General features: G+C 42.8%; 1 protein-coding gene across 3 annotated transcripts in view; it reads left to right on the top strand.

Annotated features, from left to right (window-relative positions):
- The window catches only part of PIGL (phosphatidylinositol glycan anchor biosynthesis class L), a 52,606-nt gene that overhangs the window by 2,384 nt on the left and 28,956 nt on the right, over positions 1 to 21,266 (top strand). For all 3 annotated transcript variants that reach the window (XR_008201068.1, XM_052658725.1, XM_052658724.1), the window contains exon 2: positions 7,921 to 8,020. Coding sequence is in view for 2 of the 3 variants with exons in the window: in XM_052658725.1 (XP_052514685.1) it covers positions 7,921 to 8,020 (100 nt within the window). In the remaining variant the exon portion in view is untranslated. The remainder of the gene's footprint in view (positions 1 to 7,920; positions 8,021 to 21,266) is intronic.

The raw sequence follows: 21,266 nt of genomic DNA, 5'->3' as shown, positions 1-21,266 counted from the left end.
TGAAGGAATCTTACATGCATATTACTAAATGAAAGATGCCAATCTGAAAAGGCTTTGTACTGTTTGACTCCACCTACCTGACAATCAAGAAAAGGCAAAACTATGGAGACAGTAAAAAGTGGGGATCGGGCTGGGATGGGAGAAAGGATGTATAGACAGAGCACAGAGGATTCTTAGGGCAGTGAAAATACTCTGATACTACAATGATGGCTACATGTCATTATATGCATGCTCATTCACTAAGTCATGTCTGACTCTTTGCAACCCCAGGGACTGTGGCCTGACAGGCTCCTCAGTCCATGGGATCTTCCAGGCAAGAATACTGGAGTGGGTTGTCATATGTTTCTCCAAACCCACAGACTGTACAAGACCAGGAGTGAACCTAATGGAAAGTGTGGACTTCGGGTGATGATGGTGTCAGTGGAGGTTCACCAGTTGTAACAAATGTACCATCCAGTGGGAGATGCTGATAACGAGGAGGCTGTGGACGTGTGGGGCAGGGAGTCTATGGGAACTCTCTGTATCTTACCTTCAAGTTCGCTGTGAGCCTAAAACTTATCTTTAAGTCTTGACTAAAAAAAAAATTTTTTTTTCCATTAAAAAAGTTGGTCTGCTAGGATGTATACTCTGCCCTGGGAATAAAACTGAAAATGAGTTAGGTAATGAACACATCCTTCTGAAACTTGTAATTTAAACATTTATCCATATTAATTAGAACTAGGTATATAGCCTTTTAAATAGTTTCATAGGGATAAACCTTAATTTAGTTTGTTGTTGTTTAGTCGCTAAGTCGTGACCAACTCTTTTGCAACCCCATGGACTGTATCCCGCCAGGCTCCTCAGTCCATGGGATTTCCCAAGCAAGAATACTGGAGTGGGTTGCCATTTCCTTCTCCAGGGGATCTTCCCAACCCAGGGATAAAGCCTGAGTCTCCAGCATTGAGCCACCAGGGAAGCCTTTTAGTTAGTCATCCCTTCAATTCAGTTTAGTCACTCAGTCGTGTCCAACTCTTTGCGACCCCATGGACTGCAGCACACCAGGCTTCCCTGTCCATCACCAACTCCTGGAGCTTACTCAAACTCACGTCCATCGAGTCAGTGATGCCATCCAACCATCTCATCCCCTTTCTCCAGCCTTTATCAGGGTCTTTTCTAGTGAGTCGGTTCTTCACATCAGGTGGTCAAAGTATTGGAGTTTCAGCTTCAGCATCAGTCCTTCCAATGAATATTCAGGACTGATTTTCTTTAGGATTGACTGGTTTGATCTCTTTGCAGTCCAAGGGACTCAAGAGTTTTCTCCAACACTAACACCACAGTTCAAAAGCATCAATTCTTCAGTGCTCAGCTTTCTTTATGGTCCAACTCTCACATCCATACATGACTACTGGAAACACCATAGCTTTGACTAGACAGACCTTTGTTGGCAAAGTAACGTCTCTGCTTTTTAATATACTGTCTAGGTTGGTCATAGCTTTTCTTCCAAGGAGCAAGCGTCTTCTAATTTCATGGCTGCAGTCACCATCTGCAGTGATTTTGGAGCCCAGGAAAATAAAGTCTGTCAACTGTTTCCAGTGTTTCTCATCTATTTGCCATGAAGTGATGGGTGCCATGATCTTATTTTTCTGAATGTTGAGCTATAAGCCAATTTTTTCACTCTCCTCTTTCAAGAGGCTTTTTAGTTCTTCGCTTTCTGCCATAAGGGTGGTGTCATAGGCATATCTGAGGTTATTGACATTTCTCCTGACAATCTTGACCCCAGCTTGTGCTTCATCCAGCCTGGCATTTCACATGATGTACTCTGCATATAAGTTAAATAAGCAGGGTGACAATATACAGCCTTGATGTGCTCCTTTGCCGATTTGGAACGAGTCTGTTGTTCCATGTCCAGTTCTAACTGTTGCTTCTTGACAGGCATACCGGTTCCTCAGGAGGCAGGTCAGGTGGTCTGGTATTCGCATCTCTTTAAGAATTTTCCAGTTTGTTGTGATCCACACAGTCAAAGGCTTTGGCATAGTCAATAAAGCAGAAGTAGATGTTTTTCTGGAACTCTTGCTTTTTCGATGATCCAACGGATGTTGGCAATTTGATCTCTGGTTCCTTATTATTGTATGTATATTTAGAAGTTCCCCCCCCCCCCCCCCGCAGTTTACCTCTATTACAAATAACCTCTTTATGTATACTTCTTGCTTTGATTAACATTTTTTCCCCCTCAAAAAAATTTTTTATTGGCAGTAAGATTAAACCATTTTTCATATATAATGAGAATTTCAATCTAAGCACTTTTCTCAGTTTGTTCTATTAAAGATATTAATTGCAAATAGATGCAAGTAATGGTCTCTTTTTTTTCGCTTTTAATTTTATGTTTTTATCAACTATGGAAATCAAATTAAGCAAAATTTATTTTGAGATGGTTGAATTTTATTTACAAAGTATTATAGGTACAGGGGATTCTTTACTAAATTTCTTCTTGTTTTCTAGTAGGTTGAGGCCAGAAATCAAAAATTTTTCAAAAATATAAGACCTACCAGACTCTTGACACATACTGATATATTAGTATCTGTATTGTTGTCTTTCATTGTTTCCTCTGAATCTAACTTTCTTTGTAATTTTTAAAATTACTTTTAAAATCCCCAACTCATTGAAAAAATGTATGGATTAAACCTTAGCCACCTTCCTGATTTATTCTAACTTGAAAAGCAGGAAGTTAATAACTTGCTATACAACATAATGAAAGCTGTAACTGCATGACAGAGAAAATACGGTGGACCCAAAATGGGGAAAAGCATGAATTTTCTGTTCACAGAGTCAGATTAAGGAAACTTTGAAAAGCTTTTCTTTCGAGCTGGTCTTTTAAAATAGGACTTAGGTTCACAGGAAATAGGGCAAGTCATTCAGGGCAGTCATTCAGAGAAATAGTAAAAACATAAGTAAGTCTGGGACTCATTTGAATGCTTCATTCTAACTACATCTCCAGTTCTGAGGGGTAGAGAGAAGCAGGGGAAAAATTGTATCTTATTAGTGGCTCATATAATCCTCTCAGCAATCCTATGATAAGCGTTAAATACACAAAATGGTACACATGTATATAATTTGTTCCCCCCACACACCTTTTCTTTAACTATGGAATCTAAATCACAAAAAAGTAACTTAACCAAAGTTAAGAGCTAGGATATGGAGGAACCAGAACCCTGTGGGTCTTTCCAGTTCTCAGCCATTACATCTAATCTGCCTCACACATCTTGTTGCTGTGACAGTTAAGGAGTAACTCATTTGATTCCCAGTGTATGTTCCAAGAAATACCAGTTCATCGAGCTGCTATTTAAAAAAGTTAATAACATGACCCAACAAGTTTAGGGAACTTAATCAGATATGCTATCCCCAACCCCCTGCTTTAAAGCTGTATATTCCTTGTTAGACCGTCCACATCTTGGTGAAGTCTTGCTATAAAAAATCCTATTTAATTTAGTTTAGTCCAGCATTTCTTCAGTTTATGTAACCACTGAGGTTTGTGTGTTTTTGTGCTCAAGTTGCATCTGACTCCTTGAGGCCACAAGGACTGTAGCCCCCCCAGGCTCCTCTTTCCATGCAATTCACGCAAGAATACTGGAGTGGGTTGCCATGTCCTCCTCCTCCAGGGGATCTTCCCAACAATGTCTCTTGTGTCTCCCTCATAGGCAGGGGGATCCTTTACCACTAGCGCCATCTGGGAAGCCCAACCACTGAGATATCTATTCATATACAAATGGGAGAAAGCCACAGTAGATAGTATGGTGTTGTAAAGTACATTTGGTGGAGAATTAGCACAGACAGTTCTGTATTTTAGAAAGTTTGTTCCAGTGGCATATGGAGGACAGTTTGGAGGGAAAGACTGGTTCTCCCAATCAGGAAGTGGAGCCTGTTTCTCTCCTTGAACCTGGATATGACTTGTGACACCCTACTGTCTACTGACAGGGTGCACTGTTCTGGAGGGTCACAGCCACTTACTCCACCAAAGTGCCTACGTGTTTACCAGACCTAGTGAAAACGCCTCAAATGCTCTCTGACTTCAGCTCCCTAACCCCTTCTATGTTCCTCACATATGTTCAAACACAAAGCAATAAAACCAGCTCTCCAAGCAGTTTCTGACCGATAATCAGAGTCTAATGTGTTCGGCGTCAGACATCAGGAACTGCATCACTAGTGTACGTTAGGCTCTTAGTACCAAAGATTGGTAACCTTGAGACAAAATAGAAGAGGGGAACCTAAAATATGATGACTGTCACAAAGTTGACAATTTCTGTCTGACTCAAAAATTTGTGATGAGTACAGTACAAAATGAAATTGTTGTCTGGAGTCTCTTGGGGGTTAGTCCTTCTGTCAGATACAACATAGTGACTATCTCCTATCTGGGTTCAAAGAGTTCAAAACTCGCCCTAGAGGAACCCCTGCAGCAATGGAAAGGTTTCACTTGGGAGTTTCTGAGTTTTCTGGGACAGGAAGGAGAGCCGCTCTTCACTCACTGAGACTGAGGCTTTTAAGGTCAAAGACATTTAGGACTTAATCATCAGATCCCAGAGGAGAGCTCATCCTTCTGAACAGAACACTGGAAATGATTACTTGCCAAGGAAAAACAGCAGAAGGCATACCTGTGGCTGATTCACATTGATGTATGGCAGAAACCAATGCAATATTGTAAAGCAATTATCCTCCAGTTAAAAAAAGAAAATAGCAGAAGGCTTCCCAGAGGGATTGGCATTTGATCTGGATGATAACGGTAGATTGTAATTCAGAGGGAAAGGAGAGGAAAAGGGGGAACGTTAAGATAAAACGTCAAGTAAAAGGGAGATTAACTCTAAGAACCAAACCAGGTGGATGTGTATTATCACATAATCTTCAGAAAAGCCTCAGGAGAAGGCCATGTCTCCACTTCACAGCTGGAGAAACCAATGGCTCAGGAAAGTTAACTAGCACAAAGCACATACTCAATTATCTGCTGGAGAGTTGGATTGAGGGGTGCAGCAGCCAGACAACTGCTCACAAGTACAGTTTGTGTGCTTAGCTACTCAGTCGAGTCTGAGTCTGTGATCCCATGGACTGTATCCCACCAGACTCCTTGGTTCATGGGATTCCACAGACAAGAATACTGGAGTGGGTATTCCCTTCTCCAGGGTGTCTTCCAGACTCAGGAATCGAACCTGCATTTCCTATACTGGCAGGTGTGTTCTTTACCACTGAGCCACCAGGAAAGCCCAAAATGCAATTTCAGTTCAGTTCAGTCGCTCAGTCATGTCCGACTCTTTGCGACCCCATGAATCGCAGCACGCCAGGCCTCCCTGTCTACCACCAACTCCCGGAGTTCACTCAGACTCATGTCCATCGAGTCCATGATGCCATCCAGCCATCTCATCCTCAGTCGTCCCCTTCTTCTGCCCCCAATCCCTCCCAGCATCAGACTCTTTTCCAATGAGTCAACTCTTCGCATGAGGTGGCCAAAGTACTGGAGCTTCAGCTTTAGCATCATTCCTTCCAAAGAAATCCCAGGGTTGATCTCCTTCAGAATGGACTGGTTGGCTCTCCTTGCAGTCCAAGGGACTCTCAAGAGTCTTCTCCAACACCACAGTTCAAACGCATCAATTCTTCGGCACTCAGCCTTCTTCACAGTCCAACTCTCACCTCCATACATGACCACAGGAAAAACCATAGCCTTGACTAGACAGACCTTAGTCGGCAAAGTAATGTCTCTGCTTTTGAATATACTATCTAGGTTGGTCATAACTTTTCTTCCAAGGAGTAAGCGTCTTTTAATTTCATGGCTGCAGTCACCATGTGCAGTGATTTTGGAGCCCAAAAAAATAAAGTCTGACACTCTTTCTACTGTTTCCCCATCTATTTCCCATGAAGTGATGGGACCAGCTGCCATGATCTTCGTTTTCTGAATGTTGAGCTTTAAGCCAACTTTTTCACTCTTCTCTTTCACTTTCATCAAGAGGCTTTTTAGCTCCTCTTCACTTTCTGCCATAAGGATGGTGTCATCTGCATATCTGAGATTATTGATATTTCTCCCGGCAATCTTGATTCCAGCTTGTGTTTCTTCCAGTCCAGCGTTCCTCATGATGTACTCTGCATATAAGTTAAATAAGCAGGGTGACAATATACAGCCTTGACGTACTCCTTTTCCTATTTGGAACCAGTCTGTTGTTCCATGTCCAGTTCTAACTATTGCTTCCTGACCTGCATACAGATTTCTCAAGAGGCAGGTTAGGTGGTCTGGTATTCCCATCTCTTTCAGAATTTTCCACAGTTTATTGTGATCCACACAGTCAAAGGCTTTGGCATAGTCAATAAAGCAGAAATAGATGTTTTTCTGGAACTCTCCTGCTTTTTCCATGATTCAGCGGATGTTGGCAATTTGATCTCTGGTTCCTCTGCCTTTTCTAAAACCAGCTTGAACATCAGGGAGTTCACGGTTCACGTATTGCTGAAGTCTGGCTTGGAGAATTTTGAGCATTACTTTACTAGCATGTAGTGGTACCAAAATGTCACTGTAAGTTATTTCTAAGGATACAGAGCAGTTACTTACCAGAACTGTTACTGGGAAGTATAGTGTATGTGTCGGGAAAATAAAGAATTCATGAGCTATTTAGGGTGCTGATGTGATCCAGATCCCCAGAGGCATGCTGGAATAGCTGGTTACCAAATTCCAAAGGAGGATATTTTCCTAAAATACTCAGGACTGGCAGCCTTTTTAAGTGTTTAACAGATATTTGAAGACTATCAATTTAAAGGGGCCCTAATGACATATACCCAGACAACACTAATTCAAAAAGATACATGCTAAGAAAGATTGAAGGCAGGAAGAGAAGGGGATGACAGAGGATGAGACGGTTGAATGGCATCACTGACTCGATGGACATGAGTTTGAGTAAGCTCCGGGAGTTGGTGATGGACAGGGAAGCCTGGCGTTTGCAGTCCATGGGGTCGCAAAGTCAGACACACCTGAGCAGCTGAACTGAACATGCACACCTATGGTCATAGCAGCATTATTCACAATAGCCAGGACGTGGCAACAACCTGAATGGCCCACAGAGGACTGGATAAAGACAATGTGGGAAATACATACAATGGAAGTTACCCATAGGAAAGAATGAAAAATGCTAGTTACAGCATCATGGCTGGACCTAGAGATTATCATACTAAATGAAGTAAATCAAAGAAAGACAAATACCACATGAAATTACTTATATGAGGAATCTGAAATATGGCACAAATGAATCTATCTGTAACAGAAACATACAGACATAGAGAACAGACTTGTGGTTGCCAAGGAGGAGGGAGTTGGGGGGTGGAAGGACTAGGAGTTTGGGGATTTACTCGAGGTAAACTATTACATGCAGGATGGATAAACAGCAAGGTCCTACTGTATAGCAGAGGGAACTGTATTCAGTATCCTGTGATAAACCGTGTTGGAAAAGAATATAAAAAAGAGAATGTCTATTATATGTGTATAACTGAGTCACTTTGCTGTACAGCACAACACTGTAAATCAGTTATACTTCAATTTAAAAAATAAGATTAAATAATAGAGAGGCCCAAAAGAATAGTGTGTCTGGATACCCTACTTGTTCTGAGTGGTTACAGAAGAGTCAGTCCTAAATCTGCTAACTGCAGAGCCAGTACCAAAGCCTGTAGCATGCGGCTGAAACAGGCCGGCAGACAGACAGACATGGGTAGACCGAGATGGAGAGGAATTCAATGGTGATTATAAAGCTTGTGCTTCATAGGTGTGTCTGACAGTAACCCTAGTGTTGTGTTTCTCCAACTTTTTATCACAGCCACAACATTTTCAGATAGTTTAAATCCTTTAGGGAACAAGATGAGAATGAGTGGACAGCAGATCTCCACTGATAAAGAAATCGACGACCATGTATTTGTTATCCTCAGGAAATTACTACAATCAAGGGGAGATCCGTAAGAAGGAACTCTTGCAGAGCTGTGATGTTCTGGGGATTCCCCCCTCCAACGTAATGATTATTGAAAACAGGTAAATTTATCTTTTAACAATGTGGAAATTCAGTGGCAATAAATACACCGTGATACACTCAAAAGACACAAAAAAACTCATGTGGGTGGGTAAGAACATTCCTATTTGAGAAGCTGCCCGAATATAGTTTCACATTTGTTTTCAAGTGGCAGTGTAACACAAATGAATTTTTTCAACTTCTGTTCAGATTTTGTCTTAAGATAGCTACTTTTTTAATCTTTAAAAAAAAATATAAAATATGTCAGAAGTGTAGAGAACAGTATTATGAGCCCTCACGAGCCTGTTGCCTAAGGCCGGTAATTACCAAGCCTTTGCTATGCGTGCATCTATCCCCATATAATATATCGTGTGTGTGTGAAGTTTTAGGGGTTATTTTGCAGTTATAACTGAGCTGTGTTTTTTCTTTTTATTGGAGTATAGTTGATTTACAATGTTGTAGTTAGCTTCTGCTGCATGGCAAAATGAATCTGTTATACATATACACATATCCACTGTTTTTTCAGATTCTTTTCCTATATAGGCCATTACAGAGTACAGAGCAGAGTGCCCTGTGCTAAACAGTAGGGCCTTATGTATTTTTATATAACAGTGTGTATATGTCAATCCCAGTCTCCCAATTTTTTCCTCCCATGTATGAAGTATTTTAAAGAAAACCCAGCCATCAGGTTATTCTACCATATGTACTTAAGGATAGATCTCTTAAGAAGATAGACTTTTTTCATGCAGCCACAACATCATTAGCAACCCATCAAACAAAATTGATAGTAATGGCAATTCCTTGGTTTGTCAAACACCCAGTCCATTTTGAGCTGCTCTGAGTAGCTCAAAAGTGTTTTTTCACAGTAGGTTTGTTCAAATCAGGGTATAAACAAAGTGTACACACTATAGCTGGTTGATATGCTTCATATCCCTTCCCCCTCCCAATGTCACTGATTGTTGAAAAAACTGAGGCAGTCGTCATGTAGAAAGACTTGTCTGTCTGCTTCCGCGTGATATTGCCTCAGTGGTGGTTTTATCCTCTGTTTTTTTGCAAACTGGAAATGGGCACTAACTTTCAGGGAGCAGAATCATTTTAGGAGACGTGTACTGTCTTACTTTCAGTGATCCTACAATCAGCTGGTGCGTTTACGTGGTAACGGCCAATCCTTTTCATTGTAAAGACCCACATCAACCTTTCATGTAGTGCTTTCATGATTAGTAATCATTAGTTAAGTAGAGATTGCAAAATGGTGAGTCTCTAAATATCTCCTGAGTTCCAAATATACTAGCTATAATTCTTCTATAAAGCAGAACTTTATCAACTGGGGCTATTTAGTTACCCTGATATATATAGTTTGACTCCAAAAGACAGGCTAAGATGCTTCTTTCCCTTTTGTCGCCATTTTCAGAATAGGAGTTGATCCCCTATGTACCTGCACCAGTAACCAGTTATTTATTGGTTTGTCGGATGGGGCAGGCAGGAACTTTGGAGAAGGCAATGGCACCCCACTCCAGTACTCTTGCCTGGAAAATCCCAAGGATGGAGGAGCCTGGTAGGCTGCAGTCCATGGGGTCACTAAGAGTCAGACACGACTGAGTGACTTCACTTTCACTTTTCACTTTCATGCATTGGAGAAGGAAATGGCAACCCACTCCAGTGTTCTTGCCTGGAGAATCCCAGGGACCGGGGAGCCTGGTGGGCTGCCGTCTATGGGGTCGCACAGAGTCGGACACGACTGAAGCGACTTAGCAGCAGCAGCAGCAGCAGCAGGCAGGAACTTTCGTGTTCAGTTTTTCAGTTTAACTCATTATGCTCTTTGATACTGCAATCATCTCCTCTTTGGCCATTGAACCTTTTCTTGTTGGCACATATGTCCTTTTGATAAGAAATTAAGAATCTGACTTAATTTATTATACTTTTTATATATCCAAAAGATCATGCAGCTTCAGCAACATCCCCTACTTGTAAGATGCTACTTGTAAGAGGAGTCTTAAATGTTTTAAAAATAAATAATTCCACAGCTAGTTTGAAGATTCAAGGAAGCCAGGTGTCTTAGTCTGCTCAGGCCACCATGGCAAAATACCAGAGTCTGGGCAGTTTAAACAACAGAAATGCATTTTTCTCTCACAATCCTGGAGGTTGAAAGTATAAAATCAAGCTGCAGCAGGGTTGATTTCTGGAGAGGGTTTCCTTCTTGGCATGCAGATGGCCATCTTCTCCCTATCTGCTCACAAGCAGTGGGGAGAGGGAAGTTTCTCTCTTCATCTTCTTACAAGGCCACCAGTCCTATAGGGTTGCTGCTGCTGCTGCCACTAAGTCGCTTCAGTTGTGTCCGACCCTGTGCGACCCCATAGACAGCAGACCACCTGGCTCCTCTATCCTTGGGATTCTCCAGGCAAGAACACTGGAGTGGATTGCCATTTCCTTCTCCAATGCATGAAAGTGAAAAGTGAAAGTAAAGTCGCTCTGTTATGTCCGACTCTTAGTGACCCCATGGACTGTAGCCTACCAGGCTCCTCCGTCCATGGGATTTTCCAAGCAAGAGTACTGGAGTGGGTTGCCATTTCCTTCTCCCCTATAGGTTTAGGGCTCAACATTATGACCTCATTTAACCTTGTACACGTCCGTGCTAAGGTCACTTCAGTTGTGTCTGACTCTGCGACCCTATGGACCATAACATAGCCCACCAGGCTCCTCTGTCCATGGGGATTCTCCAAGCAAGAATACTGGAGTGGATTGCCATGCCCTCCTCCAGAGGATCTTCCCAAGCCAGGGACTGAACACAAGTCTCTTACGTCTCCTGCATTGGCATGCGGGTTCTTTACCACTATCACCATCTAGGAAGCCCCTCACTTAACCTTAATGACCTCCTAAAGACCTCATTTCCAAATACAGTCATATTGGGGATTAAGGCTTCAACCCTTGGATTTGCGGAGAACTGGCAGCATGCAGTTTTCAGTCTTTCAGCCTCTAGTTTCCTAACCGAGCAACGCAGAGCTCTGGAATCTTGCTCTGGGTTATTTAGACGAGTCAAAGGGAAGGATGAAGGGGACGAAGAGAAAGGAAAGTTTCACAAAAGGCCCACATTCAGAATAATCATGGTAACATTCAATTCACTATCAGTGCCAAGGACCTTGCTAAACACATGATCTTGAAAATAATCCAATTATTTCCCCAGGTTATAGATGAGAAACAGAGGACTAGTGAGAGGTTTAGTCATCTGCCCGGGGTCATCCAGCTGACCCTAGCAGAGCAAGCCTTGCAGCCAAGGCCATCTGGTCACTGCGCCCTGACTCCTCCAAGCCTGACTCACAATCGCACAAAGGTCACCTCGTTCAATTCTTCAACTGACTGTACAAAGACAGATTTTTTTATGATCCTTTTTTAGTTTCACACAAAGAAACTGAAGCTTAAGAGACTCCTCTGAGGTCAGACGTTTAATAAATGACAGTGCTAGGATTCGGAAATAGAAAGGAAGACGGAATTGATTCCTGACTTTCTGCAGGGAAGTAGGTCACCACTTTGTTAGGGTAAGTGAATGACCAACATGCTTAAGAGAACATCTGAGGTTGTGTACTGTCAGTGCTTTCTTCCATTGCTCTGAACTTCATGGCTTGATTCCAAGGAGGCATTTAGCCAGAGGAGCTCACCTAAGTAAACCCCTTAGCCAACACCTTAAAGAGAGAAAACAGTTCCATTTTAAAGAGAAGGCATCTGAGTCATTAGACAACTAAGTGGATACTCTTGGTAACCTTACCCAGTTCCTTAATACTTGTAGGTTCTGCTAATTTAAAGGACCATGTGATGTTTAAATGAATGTTATTAACAGATACAGATTAAAGCTCCTGGAATGGGCAAGGCACCATCCTAGAGGCTGAAGAAAAAGAACAAGGTCCAGGAACTGGATAATGGGTGTTGGCCTGATAGGCACCACTGCTGTGTTTGCACAAATGGTGGTTGTGCACGTGCTGAGGTTCAGGCCTAGAAAAGGGCTTAGAGACTCTCTCCCGGACACTTGGGAACTGAATGTGACTGGGAAATGCAGCCTACAGACTGAGTATTCTTTTGTTGCTTTTGTGCTGGAGTCCATAGAATTGTTTCATTTACATTTCAAAACAAAAAGTAAACACACATTTCTGTATGTATATTCTAAAAGAACACACACCAGACTTGTCGGTAGCCACTGCTCTTTAGTTGGGCCAGGGAAGAACACTGCTGCTGCTGCTAAGTTGCTTCAGTCGTTTCCGACTCTGTGCCACCCCATAGACGGCAGCCCACCAGGCTCCCCCATCCCTGGGATTCTCCAGGCACGAACACTGGGGTGGGTTGCCATTTCCTTCTCCAATGCATGAAAGTGAAAAGTGAAAGTGAAGTAGCTTAGCCGTCTTAGCGACCCCATGGACTGCAGCCTACCAGGCTTCTCCGTCCATGTGATTTTCCAGGCAAGAACACTAGCACTTCTTAATTTCACAGAATTCTGTACAGTTTTATTTTGCTTTTGTTTTGTTTTTTTAAGGAAGCCTGTATTACTTTTTAAGAGACAAACAGACTTCAGAGATACTGCAAGTTCAGGCCCAGACCACCGCATTAAAGCAAGTCAATAGGAAATTTTTGGTTTCCCAGTGCATATAAAAGTAACGTCAACACTATACCGTAGTCTATTAAGTATGCAATAGCATTATATCTAAAAAAAAACATAACATACGTAACATTCTACTTAATTGAAAAGTAGATATCATCTGCACCTTCAGCCAGTTGTAACAATAACATCAAAGATCACGGATCACATATCACCATAACTAATATGATAATAATAATGAAAAAGTTTGAAATATTGCAAGAATTACTAAAATGTCACACAGATACAAAATAAGCAAATGTTGTTGGAAAGATGGCGCCAGTAGTAGACTTGCTGTCATAGGTCCACAGCCCTTCAGTTCATTTAAAATGCAGTATCTTCGAAGCACAATGCTGCTGCTGCTAAGTCGCTTCCGTCGTGTCCGACTCTGTGCGACCCCATAGACATCAGCCCACCAGGCTCCCCTGCCTCTAGGATTCTCCAGGCAAGAACACTGGTGTGGGTTGCCATTTCCTTCACTGCATGAAAGTGAAAAGTGAAAGTGAAGTCACTCAGTCCTGTCGTGAAGTGCAATAAAATGATTATATATTTTTAAAGACTACTTCTACGTGACTAATAAAAATTCTTCCCTCTGTACTCAGCTTCTATCCATACAAGTGAAGGCTAAATTAGAAACAATTCTGTATACATTTTGGTAAGTCTGAAGCATAGAATAGAGTTCCTTGAAAAGATAGTAATGATTTTTAAGCCTTTTTATAAACACTGTGGCCCTGAGAAGTCAGGGCCTCATTCTGAAGGACCAGTGGACAGAGGGTCAGATACGCTGCTCCAAAGGGCTTAGGCTGGAAATGGGGAGGGGTTTAAGGGGCGCTTCCCTGGTGGCTCACATGGGAAAGAATCTGCCTGCAACGCAGGAGACCCAGGTTCGATCTCTGCATCGAGAATATCCCCTGGAGGAGGGCATGGCAACCCACTCCAGTATTCTTGCTTGGAGAATCCTCATGGACAGAGAAGCCTGGTGGGCTACAGCCCATGGGACTGGAGAGTTGGACATGATTGAGCGACTCACACACACACACACACACACACACACACACTGATTGTAATGAAATAAAACAAAGTAGACCTTCCAGTCATAACCAGGCCCATAAAAACGCATCAGGGCCCAACAACCAACTGTTGGGAGAAACTTTTGGGGTCTTGGAGGTGATTGTGGTCTGATCCCTGCTCCTAGCATCCCATACCTGCTGTACCCACATCACATCTATTCCCACCACAAAAGCAGAGAATTCCCAGCACCCCAGTCTGTTCTCATATGCAAGTCAGGCTGCAAACACACCAAGCTTTCTTCTGCATCCACACTCATGCACGTGCCCAGCCCTCCTCTGCCTGCTTCCTCCCCTCCCAGCTCCCCACATCCTAGCTCTCTAGCAAATTCCTATTCATCCTTAAAATCCCAGCTCAAGATTACCTTCGACTCTGCAACATCCATGATGTGCCCAGATTTTCTTGGGCACTTTGGCTACATTGTCATTGTCCCATCATATCACAACATATACATTTTTTTTACTCCATAAGCCCCTCTGTATCTTTTATTCCTGTATCCCCAACCAGTGTCCTAACACTTAATACATAGTTGCTCAATGCATGTTTGTTGAATAAACAGGCTACTTGGCTCATACCAGAAGGTTCCTTCCTGTGGCAGCTCGTAAGTGTGTGGTCTCCAACCCCCTTTCCTCGATTTTTTTTTTCATTGACCCAGAAATGGTGAATAGCAAACCAATTCCTGAGACTTCAGTAAAACTGTTTTCACTTTTTTTTAAAGAAAACAGCCTTGATCCCTGACTTGCATGGTTATTTTTAGCCTTTTGGAAGTCCTAAGTGAGGTTTGGGAGTATTTTTCTACATCTTGATTTTCCCACTCTGTCTGTTTGGCTCCACCATCCTAAGGTTTCAGCATCTTTTCTCCCAGTGCTCGTCTCAACATCATCCTGGCATTAACAAGCCCAAGACCTTAACAGACTGATTTGAGTTGAACAAGGAAATAGAATCCAGTACCCACTAGGCAACATAAATGAGCCTGGCCCACTACCAGTTCCAGAAGTCTCTGTGTTTTCCAATAAATGCACACAAATCAGTGCACACAAATGCACACAAATCAGCCCCAAAGCAGAGAGTCTGGGGCTGCTGGGGTCCCACTGGTAACTAACCCCCTCTCCTCTTGAGACCCTGTAAAAGCCAGCCCCTTCCAGAAACCAAAACAGACTATATGCCAAGTGCCAAAGTGAACGTGACCAAGTGTCCTCTTACTGTAAAGAGATAAAACGAAGCTCCTTGCAGGGCCTTTTCTCCAAAGACACAAAGAAGTGACTCGGTACAGTGAGAGGGCAGCGTTCCAGTCCCAGTTGGCAAGAGCAGGGCAGGGCTTCCGTCCTCCCAGAGGCCACAAAGGACAGCGACGTTTCCTAGAAAAGGAGCCATGGGAGGAGACTGCAGTGGACCGAGCTGATACAGAGCGACTTTGCCAACATGGAAGGCTGCTCCCATGCTACTTCAAAGGCAAGTTATTCTGGGAGCTGGAGGGAGGCTGGGTCGTCAAGTCAGGTGTCAGTTTAGAAGAAGAGTGGGACCAGGGAGGCTGGCCTCAACAAGGCAGGTATTTGTGGCTGATTCTGCTCCTTGAAAGAGGCTGTAAGTAAACCACAAAAATAGGAACCAAGGTGACTGTGTGTTGTGATATTCATTACAGCAAAAAAAAACTGATAGCAACCTAACGTAGCAGTAGGTGATTAATTATATAGCCATGGTCCAGAACATTAAGCCACAATTTAAAAGTTTCTTTTTAATATTAAAAAAATTGAATAAATAAAGTTTCTTTTTAATATTTATTCATTTGGCTGCCTCGGGATACTCCTTACATCATTTGGGATCTTTTGTTGCAGTAGTTGCAGCACTTGGGCTTAGCTGCCCACGGCATGTAGGGTCTTAATTCCCTAACCAGGGATCGAACCCAAGTCCCTTGCATCAGAAGTATGCAGTCTTAATCACTGGACCGCCTGGGCAGTCCCACACAATTCAAAGTTTTCCATGCATAGTTCATAATCTAGGAAGATGTTCCTGATAGAATATTGAGTTTAAAAAGCAGAATATACTTCGTATACTCTTCTGTATTTTCCTTAGTTTTAATAATGAGCATACATCAGTTGTAAACCGACAGTTTCACTGAATTTATTTTACAGTATATTGTTTCTGGGAAGGTGAGGCTTGATTCTGAGGCACTTCCAAATCCTGTTGGAAGTGCCAAGGTAGAGCACTGCTGGCCAGCTGTGCACCCCCTCTCTGGGGCATCTCACCAGGCGGGTATATTCCATGTCCTGTGACTTTCTGATATGGTGTTTTACTTGCTTCATCAAAGTTGCTGCTCTGTAAATTATTTCTTTTGCTGTCGTTTGCTATGGAGTTTGAGGGAAGAGAGTGAAATGGGGATGTTGCTAGGACTATAAGTGGAAGTCCATGTTTCAACTTATACAGATTCCTGCTGGCAGTTGAAGAAAGGGTGAATCTGAGGAAAATCAAGACCAGAGAAAAGAAAAAGAGGGAAGTACAGTGTAATGGAAGAGCTCTCTTCCAGGAGTCATGAAATTTGGCTTCAGCTTGTAAGGCTGTGTGACCTTTGGCAAATAATGCCCTCTCTCTGGGCTTCTCTCGTCATATTTGCAACGACTGGATGAGATGGTGACTTTTCCTAAAGCTCCTAGATCTTCTTGGGCAGAGCAGAACGTGTTTATATGTGGTTGTTCTATAAACGGAGGGTCATGTGCTCAACTCAGCAATGTAGCTGATTTAAGTGCTTACCATTTTACTGAGGGCTTCCCTAGTGGCTCAGACGGTAAAGCGTCTGCCTGCAATGCCGGAGACCCAGGTTTGATTCCTGGCTCAGGAAGATCCCCTGGAGAAAGAAATGGCAATCCACTCCAGCCCTCTTGCCTGGAAAATCCCATGGACGGACGAGCCTGATAGGCTACAGTCCATGGGGTTGCAAAGAGTCGGATACGACTGAGCGGCTTCACTTTCACTTTCATTTTACCGAGCACTTCTACATTTCATGACACCCATGGCAGACTATGTCCCTTGTCACACACTTTGGTCCTTTCCTCAGGAAGCAGAGTAGGGATTTTTTAAATTAACAAATTAACATTTTTATTCTTATTTATTTATTTGGCTGCACCGGGTCTTAGTTGCAGCATGCACATGGGATCTTTTTTAATGTATATAATTATTTACTTATTTATTTTTGGCTGGGCTGGGTCTTCGCTGCTACACAGGCTTTTCCCTAGTTGCGGCGAGTGGGGGCTACTCTCAGGTCGCGGTGCTTCTGCATGCTGCTCACTGCAGCGGCTTCTCTTGTTGAGGAGCACGGGCTCCAGGGCGTGAGGGCTCAGTAGTCCTCAGGCTCTAGAGAACAGGCTCAGTAGTTGTGGTGCGCAGGCTTTGCTGCTCTGCAGCAGATGGGATCTTCCCAGATCAGGGAACCATGTCTCCTGTATCAACAGGCAGATTCTTTACCACTGAGCCACCAAGGAAGCCCTGAATAGGGATATTAAAAAACTAAGAAGTAGATCCTTTAGGAACCAAACTGAGTTTAGCCAGCTCACCCTTACCTCCACTGTCATAGTCCATCTGGGCAGCTAGAACAAAAACACTGCAGACTGGGTGGCTCATAACAGAATTGTGTCACACGGTTCTGGAGGCTGAGAAGTCCAAAATCACAGTGTCAGCAGATGAGGAGTCTGGTGGGGCCATGTCTCCTACTTCACGGACTGCTCCCTTCTTGCTGTGTCCTCACGTGGTGGCAGGACCAAGGGAGTGCTCTAGGGTTTCTATTCTAAGGACACTAGTCCCATTCAGGAGGATTCTGCCCTCGTGACCTCACTACCTACCACAGGCCCCACCTCCAAATACCATCACATTGGGGAAATGGGTTTCAACATACGGATTTTTAGGGGACACAAATGTTCAGTCTATAGCATCTGCAGTAATTGCACTAGGAACCAAAAACTGGATGAGAGGCAACTAACTCTCTCCCACTCAAGCCTTACAGACGAAGTCTGCGTCCAGAAGAAAGGTTACCGGGTCAGCCTTTCAGATTATTTCCCTACCACACCAAGTTCCAAGAAAAAAGTCTTAGTCATCTGGGGGATGAGAGCCCTCAGGACAAGAAACACTGCAGCTGCCTGTGTGTGTTGCAACGTAAGATGGTGTGGTGGTCCTCTGGCAAAACTGTCATGGTGAGACAGGCCTGGTCTGCATGCTCAGTCACTCAGTCATCTCCAACTCTTTGACACCCCCTGAGCTATAGCCCACCAGGCTTCTCTGTCCATGGAATTCTCCAAACAGGAATACTGGAGTGGGTTGCCATTTGCTCTTCCAGGGGATCTTCCCGACCCAGGGGTCGAACCTGGGTCTGCCTGCATTCGCAGGCAGATTCTTTACCGCTGAGCCACTTTGGAAGCCCCATAGCTTAACTAGCCAGTTTCTGTATTAGAAGGATTTATAGGGTTTACTCTTTTTCAGGTTTTCTTTTTCTTCTTTTTTCCTTTTTTAATAATACTGTCACCCTCACATATATAGTCAGTTGATTTTCAACAGTGCTGCCAAGACAATTCACTGAGGCAATATAGTCTCTTCTGCAAATGGATACCCACATACCAGAGAACAAGCTTCCCTTCCCCTCCACTAAACACAAAAATTAGCTCAAATAGACCCAAATAAGAAGAGCTAAAACTATCAAACACTTGCAAGAAAATATAGGAGTAAATCTTCATGAGTTTGGGTTAGGCAGAACCTTCTTAGATATGACACCAAAAGTATCAACCACTAGCAAAAGGAAAAACAGACCAAATTAAAACCTTTTTTGCTTGATGCATGCCATCAAGAAAATGAAAAGACAACTCACACAATGAGAGAAAACATTTGCAAAGCATATATCTGAAAAAGGATTAATATCCAGAGATCAATACAGACAAATATAATATATCCTTATATATTATATAGTATATATGGGCTTCCCTGGTGGCTCAGCAGTAAAAAAAAATCCGCCTGCCAATACAGGTGAAACAAGGGGCGTGGGTTCCATCCCTGGGTCAGGAAGATCCCCTGGAAAAGGAAATAGCAGCCCACTCCAGTATTCTTGCCTGGGAAATCCCACGCTACAGTGCATAGGATCACAAAAGAGTTGGACACGACTGAAGGACTAAACAACAACGACAAATAGTATATATAACATATAAAATAATATAGAAAGAACTTCTATAAGCAACAACAAAAAGACAAACAGCCTAATTTTTCAGATGGTCAAAGGACTTGTATAGACATTTCTCCAAAGAAGATACACAAGTGGCCAATAAGCACAGGAGAAGATTTTCAACATTATTAGTTATTACAGGAATGAAAGTCAAAACCACTGTGAGACACTACTTCACACTCCCTAAGTTGACCATTTTTTAAAAAAATAAAAAGGGAAATACTAAATGCAGGCCAGGATACAAAGAAATTGGACCCCTCAGGCACTGGTGGATTTGTGTAAAACAGTTTGGCAGTTAGTTCCTCAAAAATGTAAATACAGAATTACCTTTACCCAGCAATCTTACTCCAACATAAATACCTAAAAGAATTGAAAACATTCAGATGAAAACGTGTACATGAATGTGCACACCAGTACCATCAGTTCAGTTCAGTTCAGTCCCTCAGTCATGTCCGTCTCTTTGCGACCCCATGAATCGCAGCACACCAGGCCCCCCTGTCCATCACCAACTCCCAGAGTTCAGTAGCAAAAGGGTAGAAATGACTCAAATGTCCATTCACAGATGAGTAAATGAGCAAAGCATGGTCTGGCCATACACTGGACTATTATTCCACCACAAAACGTAGTGAAGTCCCATCACATGTTACAGACTGCATGAACCTAAAAAGAAGCCTGTTAACAGGCAGCCACACAGGGTATGATCCCCACAAAGGGGATTATCTGAAATACCCAGGGCAGGCAAATCCACAGAGACACAAACTAGATCAGAGGCTGCCAAGAGTGGGGAGGGAAAGGGAGAGGGAAGTGACTCATAATGGGGTTTATTTTCTGAGATGACGAAAATGTCCTAAAATTGCAATGACAGTTGCACAACTCTGTGAACATACCAAAAAAAAAAAACACACACCACATTGAATTGTGCACTTTAAATGAGTGGACTACAAAATTATGTGAATTATGTCTCAATCAAGCTGTTCTGAAAATAACTAATATTTAATAACAATATTTATGATGGGCACTGTAAAAACAAACAGTACAAAAATATATCCAGGGAGGAAAAACGAAATCTCCCTCCACATACGCTTCTCTCCTCAGAGAAAATCACTGTTAACTACTCAATGTGTAAACTTCCATACCTTCAATACTTTACAAATGCAGATTTACATACAGAAACACAAATATAGTTCATCTTTCAGTGAGGCATACTATTCCATGGGATACCTGTATCATAACTTACTTGACTAATAAAACCGTCCATCCTGTGGCTTTGCTAGAATCATCATTCAGTTCAGTTCAGTCGCTCAGTCGTGTCCGACTCTGTGACCCCATGAATTGCGGCATGCCAGGCCTCCCTGTCCATTACCATCTGCCGGAGTTTACTCAAACTCACGTCCATCGAGTCGGTGATGCCATCCAGCTATCTCAACCTCTGTCGACCCCTTTTCCTTATGCCCCCAATCCCTCCCAGCATCAGTCTTTTCCAATGAGTCAACTCTTCGCATGAGGTGGCCGAAGTACTGGAGTTTAACCTTTAGCATCATTCCTTCCAAAGAATACCCAGGACTGATCTCCTTTAGAATGGACTGGTTGGATCTCTTTGCAGTGCAAGGGACTCTCAAGAGTCTTCTCCAACACCACAGTTCAAAAGCATCAATTCTTCGGCACTCAGCTTTCTTCACAGTCCAACTCTCACATCCATATATGACCACTGGAAAAACCATAGCCTTTACTAGACGGACCTTTGTTGGCAAAGTAATGTCTCTGCTTTTCAATATGCTGTCTAGGTTGGCCGTAACTTTTCTTCCAAGGAGTGACCATCTTTTAATTTCATGGCTACAATCACCATCTGCAGTGATTTTGGAGCCCCAAAAAATAAAGTCTGTCACTGTTTCCCCATCTATTTCCCATGAAGTGATGAGACTAGTTGCCATGATCTTCGTTTTCTGAATGTTGAGCTTTAAGCCAACTTTCTCACTCTCCTCTTTCACTTTCATCAACAGGCTTTTTAGTTCCTCTTCACTTTCTGCCATAAGGATGGTGTCATCTGCTTATCTGAGGTTATTGATATTTCTCCTGGCAATCTTGATTCCAGCTTGTGCCTCATCCAGCCCAGTGTTTCTCATGATGTACTCTGCATATAAGTTAAATAAGCAGGGTGACAATATACAGCCTTGACGGACTCCTTTTCCTATTTGGAACCAGTCTGTTGTTCCATGTCCAGTTCTAACTGTTGCTTCCTGACCTGCATATAGGTTTCTCAAGAGGCAGGTCAGGTGGTCTGGTATTCCCATCTCTTTCAGAATTTTCCACAGTTTATTGTGATCCACACAGTCAAAGGCTTTGGCATAGTCAATAAAGCAGAAATAGATGTTTTTCTGGAACT

Source organism: Budorcas taxicolor, chromosome 19, assembly GCF_023091745.1.
Source record: "Budorcas taxicolor isolate Tak-1 chromosome 19, Takin1.1, whole genome shotgun sequence".
Classification (NCBI taxonomy): Eukaryota; Metazoa; Chordata; class Mammalia; order Artiodactyla; family Bovidae; genus Budorcas; species Budorcas taxicolor.
This window is presented reverse-complemented; position numbering and strand designations above follow the sequence as displayed.